Consider the following 22,294-nt stretch of genomic DNA (forward strand, 5'->3'; position numbering starts at 1 on the left):
CTGGGGATATGAATGGAGAATATTCAATGAATATTCTTCCAAGTATATTTTTTGAATGATCCCCGTATAATCTCTATTCTGGTATCTTCATACCTACTTTACCTGTTTGTTCAACTGATACTGATAATAATACAGATTCAATGATTATTGTGTTTTTATAAATGTGTTGATGAAGAGCTAATAAACATTAAAAATGTCAAAAATATCATAGCCATCATTCTCATCAATTCAGTAAATAGTTCTATTTGATGTTTTCTCTTCATCTCTTAGGCCCATTTTGCTCATTTCTAACTATATGAACTGACGATGACTTATCACTGTCGAATATAGTTGAAATAGCCTAAAGCTTTTGATTATTTACTTGGATAATATAAAAATTTTAATTAACTTCCACCTCTCTCGACCATAAATCAATATACAAATTGCATTCAAATGTATATATTTAAAAAAAACAACTGTGAACTTTATCAACTAAAACACAATAGAATTTCTCATTCTACCGGGATATCTTCACTCACAGGGGCAGCACTAGAAAGAAAAAATATGTTTGAAGATAATTGTTCAAATAATGAAGGGGAGTAAAATCTACTCAAAACAATGTACTGATTGTATTGTCAATATTGTCAATCAACAACTGAGTCATCGACTTGAAACTGGTTATAAAAAAACAAAAGTAAAACTTAATAATTTTCAAATCAAACATTTATCTTGAAATTTAACAATGACTGGTACTGAAAGTTCAAAAAAATAAATGTAATCATTTGGTAAAACATTGCGGTTGTGAAATTTTATATAAAAGAAGTATTTTAATTCTCTATCTAACAAAGGTTCACTTTTGCTAATTGTTTTCTACAAATGGTGATTAGTAGATGTGAATTATCTTTTTAGTTTTCAAGATATTTTCAGTTACTTTTGTCAATAATTATTACTAAAAATAACTCACTGTTGCCTTTTCAGTCTTTCTGTGGATTTTGCCAAGTACGCAGAAACAACCACCTCAATGTCCTTTAAAGTTGTATTTTTATGGCACCGTTGTATAGCATCTACAAATGTAAAGAATATATTACTTTATTTACTGATAAATGTTTTTATAGACACCAATGAATCATATATAAATTATATATCTTTAATCGTAATAATAAGTGATAAAAATTGTGAAATGTTTATATTGCAACTGTCAATTTCATAGAAAATCAACTGAGGAGTTAATTTACTTGACTTCGTTAAAAGTACACTTGAGCTTATTGTTTACTATTATAGCGATAAATCTTACCCAAAACGCAAGCACACATTTTTGTGTTTTTGAAAATTTTTTTATGTTTGTGTCTATGTAAACTATACTCTGCGGCAAATTTATCATCCAATATTTTTTTGAGGAATCGACGCGAACATTCTTTAAAATATTTGCCCCCGATTCGACAGAGAATATTAACCTGAAAAATGATAATGAAGTTATTCAGAAATGATTCATGAAAAACAAACTTTCCTTAAAAGACATTTTAGATAATATATTGTTAACAATTTCAGCTGATATACTTACTAGATTTTTATATGCTGCCTCACTTATCAATATCTTTTCTATGTGGTTTAACATATTTTCATTTTTAATCGGGAAATCTGTAAAGATATCTATAATTTCATTTTCCTCTTGATTTTTCTCCAATGATTGTGGTTTTTCCTTAATATATATTGAAATATTATCCACTTTTCTGGATATTTCTTCTAATTTTGCCTCTAAATCTCGCAACATTTTATTTGTTTTCACCAACATTCCTATGCAAGTTTTCTTAAATTTATTGTCATCTAGAAAAGAATGATGAGAGAATAGTGATATGTGAATAGTAGAATATGAAATAAAGGTACCTGTTGAAATTGTACTTTCTCCAAGATCATTTTCTGAATCTGAAAAAAAAATTAATTTTATATTTTGCAATATTGAGACATTTAAATCATACTGAGCAGGAAAGATATGATTAAAAACGAATATATACAACTAACTCACTTTTACTGAAGTCATCATTTCCAAGTTGTTCAGGTAAACAAGTTGACGATTCATAATTTTTCACCGGCATCACATTTGAGACTGAAAAAAAATTAGTTTGTGAAAACTCAATGGTACCTAGTTCCGAAGACTGCATCTAAGAAACACATTGCATGTCTTGCAATATTTGATGAGTTTGTTTATAAATTTCTATAAAATTTGTCTATTGAGGTTATTCTAATTGGTATTCTTGACATGACAAATATGTATGAAACAAGAGATATCGTTAAAATTGCTCACTTACCTGATTCAACCTGGCTCTCTCGGCAAGCATTTTTTTCAGACTGATTGGTGCCTGAAATAAAATGTGTTGTCTGTATACATAAAGCACTCTCTGAGAAAATTATTATGTATAGAAAATTTTAAGAAAAGTACCTAACATATTCAAATGGATAATATGCTGTAATATTTTAAAACAAAATTTATAGAAATCACAACTCACCCTTTCTGATAGGTCTACGTATTTGTGGAATCTCTAAATCTGATTCTGTTTCACTGTCAGAGGAGTAGCTTTTCTTCTTTGGTTGTCTTTTCTCTGATACCACATCGACCTCAGATAGTTCTGAGGTGACACAACATTTGGAGGCATGTTCTTGCATCTTTGGGCAATCCCTGGAAATCATTAGGTACGGCATTTGATAAAATGCCCAAAAGTTCATTCAAAGCTTCAAGAGTTATTTTATTATTGACTGACCAGTTCTGAAGCTTTTCTACAGTATTTAACGAATTATAAAATGTATTAAAAGTACTAGCTTCTGAAAAATCCTCATGTTTATTAACACCAACCGATTCTCTATATGTAAAATTATCATCCGACAAACTTTGGTCATCCATATCACTATCAATATCGCAAATGCCTTCACCACTACTACATTCACTACTACTTTTACTAGTACTTGCTAGAATCATATTTTTTTCTACAGTAAAACTGATACTCTCTGTCTCAACCAAATTATCATTATTCGCCGTCATCATTGGTTCACATAATCCACTAAAGATATTTTCCGTCTCTTTGCAGACATTTCTGTACCAAGCACCATTTCTTTTCCATTTTGGCATTTTGAAAAATAATGTCTTGAAAACAAATAAAAATTGGGTTACTATAAATCTACAAAAATACAATCTTATTATTAATAACTTATCCACTTACGTGAAAGCATATTTTTTTATAATCAAAATGTTTGATATACACCTGAACCTGAACCAAATTCACTTCCTCTTTCGAAGCAATCTCAAACATCATTATTCAAGGGGCACAGCTGTGTGAAATAATTTTAAACATGGAATGTATGTGTCTGCACACCTCTAAGACAAAGTGAAATTGGCCAAGCTGTGAAGCTATATAATTATCTAGTTTTTGGAAGGTAGGTGTATAGTAGGTATTTATGACTCATCCATTTATGTAAAAGTTAGATATATCTACAGAACCTTTTTTAAAACTGTTTACTTAAAAACTAATGTACTGTTGATGCAAAAAACACGAATTTAATTTGTCCATTTGTCTGAAATAAGTTATGGACCCTCCCTTAAAGGTCGAAAAAGGGGCTTATTTGGGCCTTATCTTTTGCATAGCATGATCTGTATACATACTTATATTTTTAAGTACTTGTCAGGTACCTTCAAAATCGAATTCACACTTTTGCAATTCAGTAAAACTGACTATTTTCTGGAAAAAACTCAAATAACCTAAATTTCCTAACCTTACTTAATAATAGCTCGGGATTTCGAGTTATTTCATAGAAATAGATATAATTTTATAAATTATTCAAATAATGTTTCAAAAGGTTTTGGTATAAAAATGATCTGGTTTTATTTCTATTCTAGTCATACATACAGTCATATTATGTCATATTGGTAAAAACCGGTTGGAAATTAAAACATGTATAATCATGAATTTTTACTTACGCGTGTCTATATGTGGAAACTACACAGTAGTGTACACTTCACCACAATATTAACGTAAATTCAAAATGATGCTGATATCTCAAAAAGTAACACAAACAAAAGAACAAGACAGCTCAAAATGAAGTACGAGAAGAACACTGTTTTACCGACTGAATTTGATAAGCAAAGATGCCAAGCCAATAAAGTTATTTTGCACGAGGTTGCTATTAATAATTCGCAAAATACGATCTAAAAGCGCAAAACTTAAATTTTTGTTCCAAAAATAGACCTACACTTGAATTTGAAGATTTCTGTGTACTCGAAATTTCAGGAAAAATTGTTTGATTTTACCATAAAAACTGTTTTTTGTCCCGCTTGAAAGACTTTTGTTTTTGGGACAACAAGCTTACTTGTACCTATTTGTCATATGCATGCATGCATATTTATTAAATAAAAATTTAATCAGAATATTTGAAAAAAATACATAAAATTAATTATACAAAAATGAAATGTATGATCGAATTGTCTAACTAATATGACTGGTACACCCATCCCGGTTAATCTGTTTCAACCATATTTTTATACTAAAAGTTCAACATAATGATAACGGAAAAACTACTTATTCACTAAGAAATTTAACCGGTGTGTAAAAGGAAAATGCGTATATTTCGCGTATTTTGTGTTTTATTGACAACACTGTTGGTAATGGACCTGCTTCTCTCACTTCCCGAAACTTAAGGTACTCTTGCGCAGGTGGGTCGGTGGGTATAAAAACACAGAGTTTTTTTTAAGCCCAAGAAGTCTGAGACGTATCTTATTTTACTTACTGAAAATTGAAATGATTTATTTCTTTACTCCATTTGAGCATTTGAGGAATATCCTGTGGATATTGCATGAATATGCTGTAACAAATATACAGTCGAGAATATTCCACGAATAATAATATGGGAATATTCATTGAATAATATCCTTAGCATATTCTTTTCGTAATATTCTGAGAATATTCTCATTTGAATATTCTGTGCATATGCTCCAGGCATGTATATATTCATGGAATATTAGAGGAATATTCGGAATATATATGTCCTTTTTCGCATATTTAGGGAATATTCTGGGAATATCCAGTGCTGTCTGGGTATTTTCTCTTTCCGCCCATCCGTCTTATGCCTTTTGTTTCTGTAAGTTCTTTGACTTCTTTGTTCAAAAATTCAAGTCCATTGTCTGATCTTAGTACTTTCATTTTGTGACCTGTTTCTCTTTCTGCTAAAGATATATAGATCTCCAAATGTCTTTTTACTTCTGACTTATTTTTCAAAAAGTACACGTATCTGTAATTTGTGAAATCGTCTTTTAGTAGAAGAAAATAGCGTGCCCTCCCAGGGATTCTTGCTCCATGGGCCCACATATGTCTGCATGTACTAACTGCAATGGTTCTGTGGCTCTCGATTCGCTCTCTTGAAACGGTATTCTATGCTGCTTTCCAGTTAAGCACTGTTCACATACAAACTTTTCATCAATGAAGTCAATATTATTTTTCTTTAGAAATTGTTTTATGTAGCCAACATTTTGGTGTGCTAACTTGCAGTGCCAATTGCTTAGGGTATCTGTGGTTTTTGCACTATTACATTCTGAGAAAAATGTTTCACTTTCATCTTGAAATGGACTTTCTTCCGTCAAGATATTTGCAAAAATTTCTGGATTATTTTCTTGAGAAAAGTGCATTTTATATAATGTATTTTCTCTTGTCGCTATGGCTATAACTTCACCCTTTTTATTAATAAACTCGCATTTTTCATTATCTGAAACCATAGTATATCCTTTGTCCAATGCGCATCCGGCTGAGAATAGATTGAATTTTAATTCTGGTACGTAGAGAACATTCGACAAAGTCGATTTTATCATTCTTTTTCCATTAGATGCCCAAAGTAACACTTTTCCTATTCCTTTATATGGTACATTTTCACCATTTCCTAGTTTCACTTGTCTGCTCGTTTCAATCTGTTCTATACACTCGAATAGTTTGCCGTTATTGCACATGTGCTCACTTTCTCCAGTATCTGAGCACCAAGTGCTGCTTTCCTTCTGGATTTCTGAATATACCATGAATGGATTTGTTTCGCTAGAACTGCCTGCCTTTTCCCGTTTGAGATTGCTTCCATTCCTTTGGTCTCTATTTTCCATAAACCAGCATTCTTGTATTGCATGACCTTTCCTTTTGCAATTCGTGCATTTCTTCGTTTCTTTCTGATTTTGGTTTTCCTTTTTCTTGAAATAGCATTGCTTGGCCAAGTGACCTACTTTTTGACATACATGACACTTTAGACCTGTTCTCTGGGATTTATTTGACATTTTAGTTGCTACGTAGGCTGTACTGCTTTCTGAAGATTTATTTCTCTCCTCTTCAATGAGCAGTCTTGAGGTTAACTCATCCAAGGTTTGTTTATCCAATGGAACTGATTCCCATTCAGATCTAAAATGATTATATTCGTCTGGTAATGCCATCAGAATTTTCGTGATTACTATTTTTTCTGATAATTCTTCTCCAGCTTGTTTTAGCTTACTTATAATTGCTTCTAAGTTAGAAATGAATAACGACACCGAAGAATTATTGCCAAATTCCAGCCTGAAAAACTTCTGCTGCAAAAGATGGATGCTCACTTCCGATTCTTTGTCATACACTGATTTTAATTTTGACCACATATCTTTCGACGATTCACAGGCTAAAATATGTGTTAGAGGTCCTTGCTCCATCCTTGTAACGATTATTTCCTGGGCTTTTGCATCACTGGTGTCCCATTTTGTCTGGTTATCTCCAGAGAGGGTTGGTCTTATTGATACTCCAGTTAATATGTCATAATAACCTCGACTTTTAAGAATTACTGTTGTTTGAAATTTCCACACTACCCAATTGTTTGCATTCAACTTTAGTGGTATCTGATTTTCCATTTTTAGTGAATTTTCTTGCTGTTTTCTTTTATACCTTTCACCTCTTTTATTTTTGGCGATTTTTCTTGGTGAACTTGTGAACTGGGCCCATAACCTGTAGTTTGTACAGAGTTAAGGAAGTTTTAATCAACGCCAAGAGTTGTTTTTGATTATTTAATATATTACTTGAACAACGGTTCAACTACAACTTCTTCTTCTTCTTAAAAATAAACATCAAAACATAAAACTATTTTATATTCATGACAAACAGTGTTGCCAATCCTAATACCAACTTAAAATAGATTTTTCGTTGCTTTTCTTTATTAATTAGGTTCTGCTGATAAGAGGCTCCCTCCGAAGCCATCATATGCCCCTTTCCCGTGAGAAGTAGCAAAAAAGGTCCATTCTGCGTCAACTATAAAATCATGCATTTTTTGTACTGAGAAACTGCTCCGTCTGCGGAATATGAAATATTTTTGATGTTTGTTGCTCCAAACTCATTTTGTCAAAATTCAATTAACTTAGAATTAAAAAGGTGAACTTATCTCGCTTTATTATAGTCCTAAAACTGAGCAGCCAATTTCCTTGTTAAGAAGAATCACAATGCTATACCGTTTAGCGTTAAAACTATAGAGAAATAGTAACATTTTTATAATGCATTAAATCAGTTGAATTGACGCCAATCTTTGCGATAGCTGCGTAAACGTATCAAGACAATAAAATGAAAGGTGGGAGGAGAAAAAATTCATCTAAATGAACATGATATTATCAGGAAAGATGTGAGACGAATCTTCGTATTCATTCATTAAGACTAACAGAAATACGAAAAAAGTTACACAAGAATCCGAAGCCTTTCCGCCTCGTCTATATGACTTACCAAAAATCCACAAAAGGAATGTGCCACTTAGACCTATCGTAAATGAGATAGGTTCACCAAGTAATGAACTGGCCAAATACTTGACAACCCTTCTATAACCATTCATAGGAAATACAAAGTCATTAATTAAGAATTCGGAACACTTTGCCGAAAAGAATAGAGATATGGTTTCAAACATCTTTGGGTCAAAATTGGAATCAATTCAAAATATTATGGTTTTGGAGTCATTTCAAATCTACCAGATATAACTGTTAACGGTTTTTTGAATGATTTCGAAGATTTTCAAGCCTAATTTATCCGACAGTGGTTGAACTGATCTGCACTGGTGATTTTAATAGTAATATGTTGGAACAGCAGTCTGCTAATGTTATGAAATTTTCCGCAATTGTTGACTCTTTTCATTCAAATTATTTACTCTCCCACCAGAATAACAGGAACATGGGCTACCTTATTATATTTGTTGATTATTCGGAGCGAACTGGTTAGGACTGAAAATATTATGGATAGTGTGGGAATATCCGACCATTCGATTGTAGCTTGTATATTAAGACTACCAGGACTACCAGCCTTACGTACTTGATTAACTTGATACGACATGCATATTTTCCTTCAAAACTGATTCATTGAGGTAATATCACTGAAGCACCAGTTTTATCACATTTCTACTATGCTGATACTGTCTATGGACCACATTTGAGTGAGCAAAATTCAAAAATTACAAAACTCGTACTCAAGATTTATTTATGGAATAAGACTTTTACAGAGAATCTCTCATAATCTCGAAGATGCAATTGGTTATATATGAGTAACAGAAGACTCTTGCACGCCGCTAATCTATTCCATGAAATAATTCTTACCAGAAAGCCTACCTATCTCCATAGACTTTTTTTCGGACGGATGTTCATAATGTTAACATCAGGTTCAGGGGAACACTTACTCCACCTTCTTTTGAAACTAATTTTTGTCGTAGGTGTTTCATTTATCAAATATGCCATGTTATGCATGGCAAAAATTCTGTGGAGATAGGTATGCTTTCTGGTAAGAATAATTTTATGGAATAGATTAGCGGCGTGCAAGAGTCTTCTGTTACTCATATATAACCAATTGCATCTTCGAAATAATGAGAGATTCTCTGTAAAAGTCTTATTCCATGAATAAATCTTGAGCACGAGTTTTGTAATTTTTAAATTATGTGTTTACACTGCTCACTCAAATGTGGTCCATAGACAGTATCAGCATAGTAGAAATGTGATAAAACTGGTGCTTCACATGATATTACCTCAATAAATCAGTTTTGAAGGAAAATATGCATGTTGTATGAAGTTATTCAAGTACGTAAGGGTGGTAATCCTGGTAGTCTTAATATACAAGCTACAATCGAATGGTCGGATATTTCCACACTATCCATAATATTTTCAGTCATAACCAGTTCGCTCCGAACAATCATCAAATATAATAAGGTATCCTATGTCCCTGTTATTCTGGTGGGAGAGTAAATAATTTGATTTGAGTGAAGAGTCGACAATGGCGAAAAATTTCATAACATTAGCAGACTGCTGTTCCAACATTTTACTATTAAAATCACCAGTGCAGATCAGTTCATCCACTGACGGATAAATTAGGCCTCAAATCTCAAATTACGTACTGCTGGGTTTCAAAAATTTGAGTGCCATGTATTCAAGACAAGTCAGTGATAATTTCAGAAATACACATCATTTATTTGCTCCTACTTCTGTAAACGTAGTTGTTGTCAGTTAGGAAAAATTTCAATAGAGAGGTATTTTCCAGGGTTGAGTGGAGGAACAGTTCAGTTGTTGAATTCATCCAGGAACTGAACAAATTTGCCTTTTTTTTTCAAAAATATTGGGTGAATATATTTTTACAATCTTGTTTTTTTTAAATAATAAAGTTGTTTATTATTATTGTTATATGGAGTTAGGTCCTGGAGACATAGTACTGAGTTTCGACGTGGCCTCCTTATACACGATAGTTTCGATCAAGGATACGATACAGCTAATTAACAAAGTATTCCCAGCAGATATAACAGACCTCTTCACTCATTATTCATCATCAACTTATTTAAGAACATAAGGAAGGTACCGCAAAGGGCAGTCCATTAAGTCCGGCAGTGGCATGCTTTTTCTTGGAAAATTTTGAACAGCAGGCTTTAGAGCAAGCGGCTGTGAAACCATATTATTGGCTGCGTTATGTTAATGACACTGGTATGGCAAGATGTTGAAGAGACACGGAATAATGCATTTCTATTATATCTGAACTCTCTTGACCCAAAACCCAATGGAACGAGAAACCCAAGGGACTCCAGCGTTCCTGGATGTTCCTGTGAACGAATGTGAATATGATACATTGAGCCACAGAGTATACAGGAAACGAACACATACAGACAGGTATCTGAACAAAAACTCTTAATCACCTGCCACAATAAAAGAGAAGGGTGATTTAAACGTTGCTTGAGAGAGCCTGATGTATCTGTGAACCGAAGAGTCTTCCTGAGGAACTCAATCGCCTTTAAAAAATGCCTTCATAAGGAATGATTACATCGAATTAGAATGCAATCGGCCATATACTCAAGCGAGAGAACGCCAGAGTAACCTCAGTTAGGCTGGTCAAGGAAAAATCTTTCCCTCCCTGTATTGAAAATGTTACAGACCGGATTGGAAAAATCTCAGAATCTCTCATCAAAAGATAAGAAGAGACAGACCATTATTAAAATCTGGCTACCAGTTCTTACAGTTACACAAGCAAGGTCAGGTAATCCAATTGAGAGAAATTAAGCCACGCATATTAATAATAGTATAAAACCAGAATCAAATACCAGCATCATATTTATAGCGTTTGGAACAACTTGAACAACACCTCGACACCAACGCGGGCACTGCGACTGTTATCACATCGCCTTGGATAATGTCTACCGCAATAGTAGACGAAATGTCAGTCATAAAAACCTGCAGATCACAGCCAGAAAAACGAAAAAATAGCTTTCACACAGTTATCTCCTGCCGTGAATGTTTACATTCATTAATAAATAGGTTATTAGTTTCAATTTGATTTGTACTTTTTGGAAGATGTTTAGATTTTTTTCTGTTATTGGTGCTTCCTGCTGTCGTATGGTTGCCCTATTTACGGAAATATGGATCATATTTTGGTGAGTACCTTTTGGTTCTGAATTTTCATTCAATAGTTATCATTTCATTTTCGATTATCATTTCAACACGACTTGTTCTTCCAGGATGCTTGGCCCATGTACTTTCGTAGGTACTACTAGAGCCAATCCGGTTTGGTTGAATATTTATCGGTGAGATTTTGTTAACGGAAAGATGTATTCGTGCAATGTAAGTGAAACAATATTTCAGAAGAGATCATGATGAATCCTCATTAAGCAATTTAGACCAAGGAAAAGGAGAGAGTTGTTCAATTTGACAGTTTACAAAAAAACTGCATCAAGTGTTCTGTCATACAATAGCATATTTAGACGTCACAATTGTGTCGCTTGAAGATGTTTCTGTATAGTGAAAAACATGTCGCGATTTTTTAACTGTCAAGCGGAAATTTCACTTCGAAGTCTTCCTCAATACGTCATAATGAAATTTTATCGAATATCGGTTGGTTCAATCGTATCAATAATCTCTTGTTTTTTCACTGATGATGTTTTCAAATCGTCCGAAGAAAGATTGATACATTTTTGATATTTGTTTTGACTTCATGAATCGAAGGTTCGGCTACAAAGCTGTGGAACTTCTCGATTAGTCATTAGTTTGTTTCATGCTTCTATCAAAATATTTCGTTTCTTTCTGGCAAATGCCGGTTCCTGCTTCATTTAGTACTACTATCTACGGAATGATAAAATTGGTATGAAAATGGTTCCAAAAATGGTCAACAAATGGTATAAAATTTCTCCAGAGTAGAGACTGTCAAAAATTTGGATTTATACTACAACTCCATACTCTCGTATGAACCACATTTTGATTACATAGCATATCAAGCATTAGAAACTCTGAGATTTGTTGTGGAACAAAGTTCACATTTCAATAACATTAAAGCAATCACAATACTATATAATAGTTTGGTTAGACCTTAACGTAAATATAGGGCTGTAGTCTGGCATCCTTCTGTCAGATTTCAGAGATATTAATATTACGAAAAATATCAAGTATACCAGTTAGATCAGTGAATATAGATATTACAACTCTTATGATTCATTCTTAGACTGTATTCATACTTTTTTTACTAAATATTATTTTCATGTAATGAGTTTTCACCTGTCAGTTTCAATCTAAATCCACGGAGATTGTCAACGTTCATAATGGGTCAGCGACACTCGTAACCGCTGATGAAGATGAAAGATGAACCAAGAATTTCATTCTTATGGGAATTTTCATTTTTATATTCAGTCTGAATTGATACCTCTTACTTGTGATACATGTTTTTGAATAAAATAAAATTTTCAACTCCCCTCCAAGGACCAATAATGGAAAGCAAATCTTTAAGAATGCATCAAGTAATCACCGTTCTTCTGTCAGATTCCTCTGTTCCTAGTCCATTCATTCTTTGAGGTTTGGTAAAAAGGGATTAAGTCAAAAATCTCGTTTGTTCAGAAATGGAGATTGAACATTCAAGGTTATGTCATAAATCGCGTTATTGAACCACGAAAACAAAATTTTACTAGTATCTTGTATTCGAATGGTTGAACAAAATGCAATAAAGAATATTATATTAGTTCAACCTCTTACCTGGAATATAAATGACTTAAGCCCTTGAGCACATTTGGTCGAGAAAAAAAGGTTCACAAGGGCATAATACTTCAATTGTAAGACCATTAACGCCAAAATGTACAAAAACAACGAACTTTATTATTACTGGAATGTTAATTTAGGTATAACAATTGAATAATTGAAATAATGTGACATTCCTGTTCCACTGATCATTTAACAGAACTTCTTCAAGGTCTTCAAGGAACCATGGCTTTATACTTCTGTTCCAATGGAATCTGCTTCAAGTTCGCGTTTCTTCCACGTCGTGAAAAGCTCTCAGAAATTAATGGATCATCCAAATTCAATGAGGTTTTGTAATTAAGAATTTCTATCTCATCTCTTTTTTATTGGAGCCATTGTACAGAATGCCACTTGAATGGCTCCCCAGACATATCCTTTTTTTCTAGCAACAAGTAGAGAAAATTTGCAAAATCAAAAATCTCCTCTTGTTTTATTTCGTGAACTAAGGTTTTTTTTTCCAGTTGACTTCACCAGTTGGTACCAGTCATGTGGATGAAAGATCTGGAAGTCAATTTTTTTTCTTCCGTTTTTCTATCATGGAGTGAACAACATCGCACTCCATGTGCGTGTGACCTGGTATCAGAAACTTGTGGTTGATGCAGTTCAAGTGCGGGAAATCACAAATTGCTTTTAGGAACATTGCAGCAACGTGACTATTTTTATTCTGGCTACTTCATTTGCTTCTCTTCCTGCCGTTGCCTCGTGCCACATGTAGTTGGTTGACTCTCTAGTAGCATTGTCGTGTATGGTTAGGTTATAGGTTCATAACTGCCACTTGTAGAAAAGAAAAAAAACATTTATTCGTAGTGTCATTCTTAGCCTCAAGCTTATCTACTCTCTTGGAAGCATAAGCTAACGCAGCTTCATCTTGATGGCCTTTCAGAAGATTTTCTACATCTGTTTCTTCTTCTATATTATTTAAATCAGTAGCAACTTTCAGTCGCATGTTAAGTGTGTCGCACTTGACGCACGTACCTACATAAGGCTTCTTGAAAGATAGCTCCATCTTGTGAAATTCTCGTTCATAAATTGTACGAGACACAAAATTTTCTCTACCCTCTTTGTTTAAATCGTACATAATCCGTAGATTTAAATGAGAATGCAGATACTTCTTGTTCTGTCATTCGTTTTTCTAGTATGATGACTTTCATGCGCCGGAAATGAATTTATATGAGCCTAAACATCATTCATTTCCAACTCGGTTGTGTAATTCCTGATGAATTTTGTGATTTGTTTTTCAAAACAGTTCTTATAAATTTCTCTTTCTCATCAAGCGTTCGGCAGAAACAGTCCTTGCACACCTCAACCTTTATTCCGTTCATTTCAAAAGAATATTGGTACGTCACTTCTCGATCTTTCGCACTTTCCGGTTTCCTATGTCGAATGACTTGCTTTTCCTTGCTAGTTATGAGTCCGGCAATGAAAGCTACTCTTTTATCGTGAGTAACCAGAGTCCAGCATTCAGTGAACAAAGTCTTGTGGATGTCACAATTCAATGCTAGGTGACATATCTTTCGACATTATCTCAATAGTCTTAATTTTCTCCCTTCCACTTTCTTTCCGCTAACATTTGTATAACTCTGCCCTGTGTGAAGCAAATTCGTTTTTTCATTTCGAATAGATCTTGACCATTTCTTTTTAGCCCTAGCTCTCTCTGCGACATCACGATTATTTTATTTCCTCAGCATGTTCTTGTTCTTCCATATTTCCTTCGACTCAATAATTATTTCCTTCCCCAGCATCTTCTTGTTCTTTCATATTTTTTCCTTCGATATCATAATCGTTTTCTCAATCATTTTTTTGCTCTTCCATATCTTCTTCGTGATTCTGCGTGATTGTGGAATAATCATTTATTATTGGGTCTTTGGATTTTCGAGATGACTTCGTATGTTTAATTTGAGTATGTGATATCTCTATTGTGGAAAATGTAGAAACACCTCCTGTTGATGCTACATTTTTTCTCTTTTTTACCCCAGCTTTTTCTTGCTGGAATCGCAATAATGACTGCTGTCGGAATAATCCGAATCTGGAGGAGGCTGATAAGTTTCGTCAATATCACTGAAGTCAGAATTGAAAAAAAAATTCTGAACACTAGGTAGCAAACTTCGTGGTGATGAAGAAGAACTTGGACGATCCGGAAGTCAATTTTTTTTCTTCCGTTTTTCTATCATGGAGTGATCAACATCGCACTCCATGTGCGTTTGACCTGGTATCAGAAACTTGTGGTTGATGCAGTTCAAGTGCGGGAAATCACAAATTGCCGCCACACATTGATGAGATGGCAGCGTTTATGTGCTCTCCATCCCGCTGTATAAATTCCATCATGATATTTAGGCCACCACATGTCACCCTTAAATGGAAAAATGTTAACTACAGTGTAGTACACTACAGGTTCGTTTTACCATTTGATGCACTCAACTGAGAATATCGCAGGAACCACGAATACCAGTCGATTCAAAAATTTTCTTAGATGAATGTCCATTTTTCAAAAAACTCAATCTGTGTCATTTTTGAGCAGTGCTGTACTAGAGTAGAGAATCTGTTTTACGTAAATGAAATCCTAATTGAGTTGATTGAAAGTATTGAGTTATATCCTAATCAAGTTTGGCCTACTGGGTGGATCGAAACACGAGGTTGATTAAGTGGCTTTTCTGTTCTTCCGATTTGACCCCATTTGTCTATTTCGAAGGTTTTATGAAAAATCTACAACGATAAAGATGGTTTTAAAGACAGGAAAAGGAAAGAACCAAATCAAATCATCTCGGAAATAATATAAAATGTAATTCTGGATCAGAAAACCAAAAGTGAGAGTGTATCTATATACTCGTTCAATGTGGAAGAGATGAAAGTGATGAAAATTTCTCGACTTCCGAAATAGAAGGAATCGACTGAGTTGACAAGGAATCTTGCATTACCTAGTTTAGATTGTCTTCAGTTTTCAAGAAACAGAATAAATTCGACAAATATGGAGCCAACGATTGGTTCTTTATAATTCTTCGAGAGAAGTTTAAAAACCCATAACAAATTTGAACCAACACCCGTAGCTCAGCCAGTTTATAATGAATATAAATATGCTGAAAATCATACATCTGCTCCGTAGTCAACATCAAAATTATACAAATCGCTTATGTTACGTTTCTGAATGCATCAATAGAGCAAACAATGTACAATGGGAGTAAAGAAAGTATACAAAATTCGATAGAACCTCAAAGTGTTGCTCCTTCCACTCCACATGTTTTTCTAGTAAATTTGACGCAAAGTTTGAAAAGGTCATATTTAATTGACTTCAGAAAATTGATGAAAGACGCATTTGTTGAAAACGTTGAATAAATTGGTTTAAATGTCACTGAATGAATGAATGTTGGTGAAACTTCAACGATTATTTCGATGAAATGCAATGTGAATATGTGAATAATGGGTTACATTTCCGATGTTTCACGTAGGTTAAACTGAAAGAATGTTCAAAGCACATACAAAAGAACAATTTCCAGATTCCAAAAGAAATTCAACATATGGTATTCACTTCCATAGAGGGTGAAGTGAATTTTCAGAATATTTTTGAACATTTTGAAGTTTTTATAATGTAAAAATTCAAGTGAAAATGTCACAGTAAACTGTATTAGTACGTTTCGATATGAATATCCATATGGTACACTAAAGATATTTTAAATAATATTCACACTCCACTATAATATATGCTGATGTTTTTCAGAACTCTCGGCTTCTAGGAAATCATCTGTTCCCTCATATTTTCATATACCCCAAAACGATTTTCTCTAATGAATTCGACAATTGCATATATTTTTTCAATTTGCTTGTGATCGCTTTTCGAAACAGTTGTTTGTTAACGCACAATATCAGTTTTCTTCTTTCTTGCGCATATTTACGTATCAAAATAGACATGATTGCTTGATAATATTATCATTGTTCAACTTATTTTCGTGCCGAAACGGATGATTTCTATTTACTGAAATCAAATATCAGAATGTCGGTACGTTCATGAATAATAATGATGTTGATTCGTGATGAAAATAAAATGTATGCAGTAATATCAGATTTAGGTATACAAATGAATAAAACATAACAATATCCATAGAAATATTTTCTTGTTCGTGGAATTACAATATAGACAATCATGAGTAAATTGGAATGAAATCAAGTGTCAAATAATAAATGTACTTTAAATAAAATAATACCTAATAATTCAATTATATTATATAGCATAGCATAGAGCATCAGAGCTTTCTCGAAATTTTCTTGGGAAGGCTCTGACTTTGCTACGCAAGGAATGCAGTGAAGTAGCCTTTCTGCCCAATTTTCATTATTCTTGTAGACGATAAAATCATAACAGTGCCATGTTCCATGTGATGACATGTCGCACTAGTATTTCTAAAGTGACATAAGTCAAAAACCTACATTTCTGGGAAAACAGGAAAAACTGTTAGTGAGCTTGGGGGGAAAAACAATTACATAATCAACTTATCATTTCCAAAAATAGGCGGTAGGAAAATCTGATCCAACATTGTTATTGCATAATGTCGATCCCAAGCCTTGAATATTGCGCTTTTTGAGTTGTGACAATTTTTATGTAGTTGAAATTTACAAAGGACTGGATTATTTTGAATTGTGACACTTTTGATTTTTGTTTCTTAGAAATGAGACACTTTTGTGTTTGAAATGGAATGGGATTTCTTTGTAAACTTTGAGTTGTAACATTTTAAAAATGTCACATTTCGGTCTTAATAGGCAAGATAAAAAGAAACTAATAGGTAATCCTGAACAAATAGATTAGATTATGATTGAATAATTTAAAACAAAAAACCAATTTCCGTGAAAAACCAATGTAAAACAAATAGATGAAAAACAATTTCATCTATTTTTTAAGTTTTTGTTTAATTCAATGTTTTGATTTTGAATTCGTTTGAAAATTTTACCCCATCAATTGATATGCCTAATTGAATGTATTTTTATAGAAGTGAAACGTTGCCCAAGGAAATAGATACACAATTTAACAAAAAAGATAAAAGATCTAATTAAATTGAAATTCATTTTAAGTCCATAGATTTTTCCTAGAGAAAATAAGTCAGGTAAATGAAACAACAGTACAATGCATTATAAAAAAATTATATTTAATACTTATTATTGGAACAATGAACATTAAATTTAGTTAACATTAATTGAGAACATTTTTGAAATAAGAGTTGTAGTAAGATTGTGGTATTATGTTTTTATTAACAAGTTCTTGTATGTCTTTCTTTTTATTTTCTGCTAATGTCTCTTCATGAGCCTGAACCAACTGGAATGATTGAGGTTCTTGAAACGTCCCTGAATGTTTCCTTTTTCTTAAATTGCGCACATTGACTCTCTTGAAAGATACGTCTTCGTAGGAAGCTTTGTAGAAGAAGGCGAAAGGGTGCTGTTTTTCAACACGAAGAACCTTGATTTCTTGCCATTTGATTTGCGTTCTATCAGCATCCATTGTAAAATTATTACCCCATTCTTCTTGCAGGATTTTTAAGTCATAAAAACTCTCATGAGTCAAATCATTAACATTATGTCCTTTCAGATGCATCAAAACAATTCACTGAGAAATTGGCAAACAAATTTTCCGGACCCTTCAAAATAATAAGAATAGTTTCCCCGTGGTGTTATGAGTTAGAGGACGAAAACCATAAGTCTGTAGGCATATGGAATTCCAAGGACATCAAGGCTCATCCTCCAGAAGAAGATATGAATTAGTTTATTCAAGATTATTATTTCAAGTTATTGATATTTTTTTTTTATTAGAAGTTTCAAAGAAACTTTCTTCTTGGGAAGGGTGGTGTTGTTACGGTTTTATTTTCCCTTTCTAGATATTAAGAATTTTAGACTAAAAAGGAAGGGAAGAAGGAGAAAATAAATAGAGGAATCGGATTGTCAACAAATCTATATTATATGTGGTCTTGCCCTTACAGATATAATCATTATTATTAAATATTTTTTTTTATTTTAATTCTTCTCAAATTTTCCTACTCTCACTATCTCTGGCAGTAAACTTGGTCTCTTCAGTCACTTAGATCAGTAAAAATATAACAGTTATCACAAAATAAATAAAATTTCAAAACATAACCTATACTTGTCATCATCATCCATTCAGATTGATTTATGTCTGTATTGAAATTCTTCTCTATGATTGAAATTTCGTCCACATTTGGTTCCATTGATTTGGGAAAAAGGTAACTAGAACTGGCACAGATGTGAAGGAAAGAAAAAAACTGGAAAAAAAATTGAAGTCCTCCATTTTGATGGTGATATTCAATTTACGCATTTTGCGAATTTATTCTGGAAATCTCGTTCAAAAGCACCAGATTATTGATAAGTTGGGTAATCTTAACCACCTTCACTCATTTGTGGATATATTTTCTGGAGTACTGAACATTCCAACCTTCTTCGACGTAAGTTCTACGTAATCACTTTCGAGGCCACACAACATCTAGGGTATGTTACCTTCTTCATTTGAACATTCACTACAATAGAATGTCATTAATACTGAATGTATTCATTGTTTTCAGGCCTGTTTCCTTCTTTCATTATCCTTGATTTGTTCTGCTTTATATATCAAGAAGTAGAGTAGTGGAGTATAGTGCTAAACCTGACTTCTCATTCCTTCCTGCTTAATAATAGGGATTTGGAATCTGTCATAAGGCTTCACTGGTTGAGGGATTTGCTTCTGCTTTAATTGACCCAATGCACGAGTGATATTTAAACACCCCAACTCTTAGGATACTCTCATGAAGTGGAACAGGACTTGAAGGAGACACCGACGAAACAGATAAGCTTTTTTCATAACTGTGCTTAATTTCTATCATTTTATTGCTCAGCATGGTCGCTTTCACTGATTGTGCATCAATTACTACACAAATTGTTTTGTTTTCTTTCTTTATAGTTGTACAGTTATCAAGTTGTGCTAGACCATTAGTTCAGTACATCCTCATTTCCTGTAAAGAAAAAGCATATAAATAACAACTTTAAAAGAACCTATAGTGGGTCAAAATTAAACAACTTACCTCTAGCGTTAACAGTGTACACTTTCAGTATATATACTAAAAGGTTAAGGAATTTAGCGCATGTAACTAGTACATTTATGACGAATAATTGCCTCAAGAACATAATATTACCATACAATTTACAAGATTGCATTTTTGCATCTATTGCAATATTCACATGAAGATCGACCTTTGACCCCTGTTTACACCATAGCCTCTCCGGTTCCACAACATTGTCACCCTGTCAATTGTCAACGACAAGCAATTAACATTTATTTGATTTTGTTGAGGATTATCGAACTTGATAGGTTGTTTAATTTGATAATATAGTTGGTATAACTATTCGAGTTTTATTGATTTATTTATTGTTCGATAAAGAACCCCACCCGTCTCCACTGAGCAAGGGTATGTTCAGAAAGGATTAAATATTTTGCTGCTAACGGCCAACCAAGCATCGAAAAGCGTTGTATTCCTTGGTTCCGAAGGTCCGCAGTAGCAAGTTGTAGTAAAAACTATGATGAATTCCTTATTTCTTGAACCAATTCTCAAGGCAATTTGAAATTATAGTACTCATGGAAATGTTTAATATTCTTGATGAAAATATTTACAGACTACCAGGATATGATATAATTCACAATAAAGGGACACTGAATAGAAATGATGGAATACTCATATTTATCAATTCAAATATAAAATATCGATATAAAACTGTTCAAATTGCCTTGAGTACTGCAATTGAGGTACACATTTGCATGAATAGTGCCAACTTACTACTAACAGCAATTTACAGATCTCCAAGTACAGACAAAAATATTTTCAATACAGAACTCTACAACTATTCAGAGACGAGAGAAAGGAATAAACTTCACATTGTTGTAGGGGAAATTAATATGGACTTACTTAAGAACGATAATAACGACAGAGAAGACTATAAAAACATATTGAACTCTTTCAATTCCATCTCCTATATGAATAGAATAACAAGACCAAGCAGTGGAACTTGTCTAGACCACATCTTTGTTAAAGATTTTAATGATGGGAATAAAATACATTCATATGATTTCAACTTTCCAGTTTCCTTGGAATACATTTACCAAATAAAAATAATAAACTCACAAAAGAACAAATATAAGGATAATAATAACTAAAATACTCTCAGAATAGATATTGAAAATGAACAATGGACGGGTATATATAACACACAAAATGTAGATAAAATTGTGGAAAGATTCATAAACATACTGAAACATTACATTAAAAAACATACAAAAACCATAAATATTAAAACTAATAAAATCAGAAAAGCTTGGATATCACGAGAAATAATAAAACTTACAAATGAAAAAAATAAAATTTATAGACAATTACGGGAAAATCCTGATAACGTCACTTTCAAAGAAAGAAATAAAGCACTCAAAAACAAAATAAGACAGAAAAATTACATTCGCAAAAAAGAGCACATAAATAAAATAATAGAGAAGATCCCCAACACTTCAAGCGGTCTATGGAAAGCAGTCAATGAAAATACAAAATACAAAAATTGAATATTTAGAAATCGAAAATGAAATTATCACCTCAAAAAATGAAATAGCACATCACTTCAACAACCATTTTATTAATTTAGGTCAGAGATATGCGGATAAAATAATAATACCAAAAAATTACACAGAGAACATTCCTTACATAAAAATATTATCTACTTAAAACCTACCAATGAAAAGGAAGTTATTAATACCATCAATAACCTAAAACTAAAAAAATCACCTAGATGGGATGGCGTCAGATCAGAAATAATAAGACAATTAGGAGAACAAATAGTTTTACCTCTAACTCATATTATCAACAAAAGTTTTCAGATAGGAAAATTCGCAAACTGCCTAAAAATAGGGGTTATCAAACCACTGCACAAAAACGGCAATAAAACAAATGCAGAAAACTACCGCCCAATCACACTATTGTCAGCCTCTTCTAAAATTTCCGAAAAAATAATGAAAGAAAGGATATATAACTTTCTAGAGAAATATAACACACTGTCTGATAACCAATTCGGTTTTAGAGAAAATCGCAGTACAGAAGATGCCATTCTGATGCTGACTTCCGGAATCTAAAACGCATTAGATAAGAAGATCCCTGTAGTAGGCATTTCTGTAGATCTATCGAAAGCATTCGATACTGTATGCCACGAGAGATTATTGCAAAAACTATACTCCTACGGCATAAGAGGACCTACACACCAATTGCTGAAAGATTACCTATCAGATAGAAAACAAACAGTTGAAATTGAAGGAATAAAAAGCCATCTTAGGACTGTCACTTACGGTGTACCTCAGGGATCGGTGTTTGGACCCTTATTATTTACTATATATATAAATAGTTTGATGGCATTACCATCTGATAGTAAACTCATCAGTTTTGCAGATGATATGGCAATAATCTACAAGGGAAAAACATGGACAGATTTGAAAACAACAACAGAACAAGACCTGAGGAGTATATATGACTGGTTAAAATACAACAAACTAACAGTTAATACTCAAAAAACATATTATTTGCCTTTCACATCTTACCCTAATCACCTTCCAAACTTGGGAACCCTGGACATTGGAGACAACTCTCGTGTAGAAGTAAAAGACCACGTGAAATATTTAGGAATAATAATTGATAGACACTTGAGATGGGATTTACATATCGAGTAGGTGAAAAATAAATTAAGAGGTCTACTCACAAAATTCAAGTACTTAGTGGAATTCTT

General features: G+C 33.0%; 1 protein-coding gene across 1 annotated transcript; it reads right to left on the reverse strand.

The window, feature by feature from the left end:
• Window positions 1–422: 422 nt before the first annotated feature.
• LOC141483203 (uncharacterized) lies at window positions 423–3,947 on the reverse strand. The gene is made up of 8 exons (XM_074177671.1): window positions 2,484–3,947; window positions 2,286–2,336; window positions 2,003–2,083; window positions 1,864–1,902; window positions 1,541–1,803; window positions 1,274–1,433; window positions 944–1,043; window positions 423–528 (listed from the first exon to the last, which is right to left on the reverse strand). The coding sequence occupies exons 1-8, from the start codon at window positions 2,698–2,700 to the stop codon at window positions 492–494; spliced, it is 948 nt and encodes a 315-aa protein (XP_074033772.1). The 5' UTR covers window positions 2,701–3,947; the 3' UTR covers window positions 423–491.
• Between the last annotated feature and the right edge of the window lie 18,347 nt (window positions 3,948–22,294).

Source organism: Leptinotarsa decemlineata, unplaced genomic scaffold (genome assembly GCF_025532065.1).
Source record: "Leptinotarsa decemlineata unplaced genomic scaffold, Ldec_3_MD MMD2_P_RNA_scaffold_14, whole genome shotgun sequence".
NCBI classification, from domain to species: domain Eukaryota; kingdom Metazoa; phylum Arthropoda; class Insecta; order Coleoptera; family Chrysomelidae; genus Leptinotarsa; species Leptinotarsa decemlineata.

Coding starts and splice junctions, on each gene's coding strand:
- LOC141483203 (XM_074177671.1), bottom strand. CDS start 2,700: ATGAACTTTTGGGCATTTTATCAAATGCCGTACCTAATGATTTCCAGG. Junction 2,084..2,285: donor AGAGAGCCAGGTTGAATCAG/GTAAGTGAGCAA, acceptor ATTTTTTTTCAG/TCTCAAATGTGATGCCGGTG. Junction 1,903..2,002: donor AAATGATGACTTCAGTAAAA/GTGAGTTAGTTG, acceptor TTTTTTTTTCAG/ATTCAGAAAATGATCTTGGA.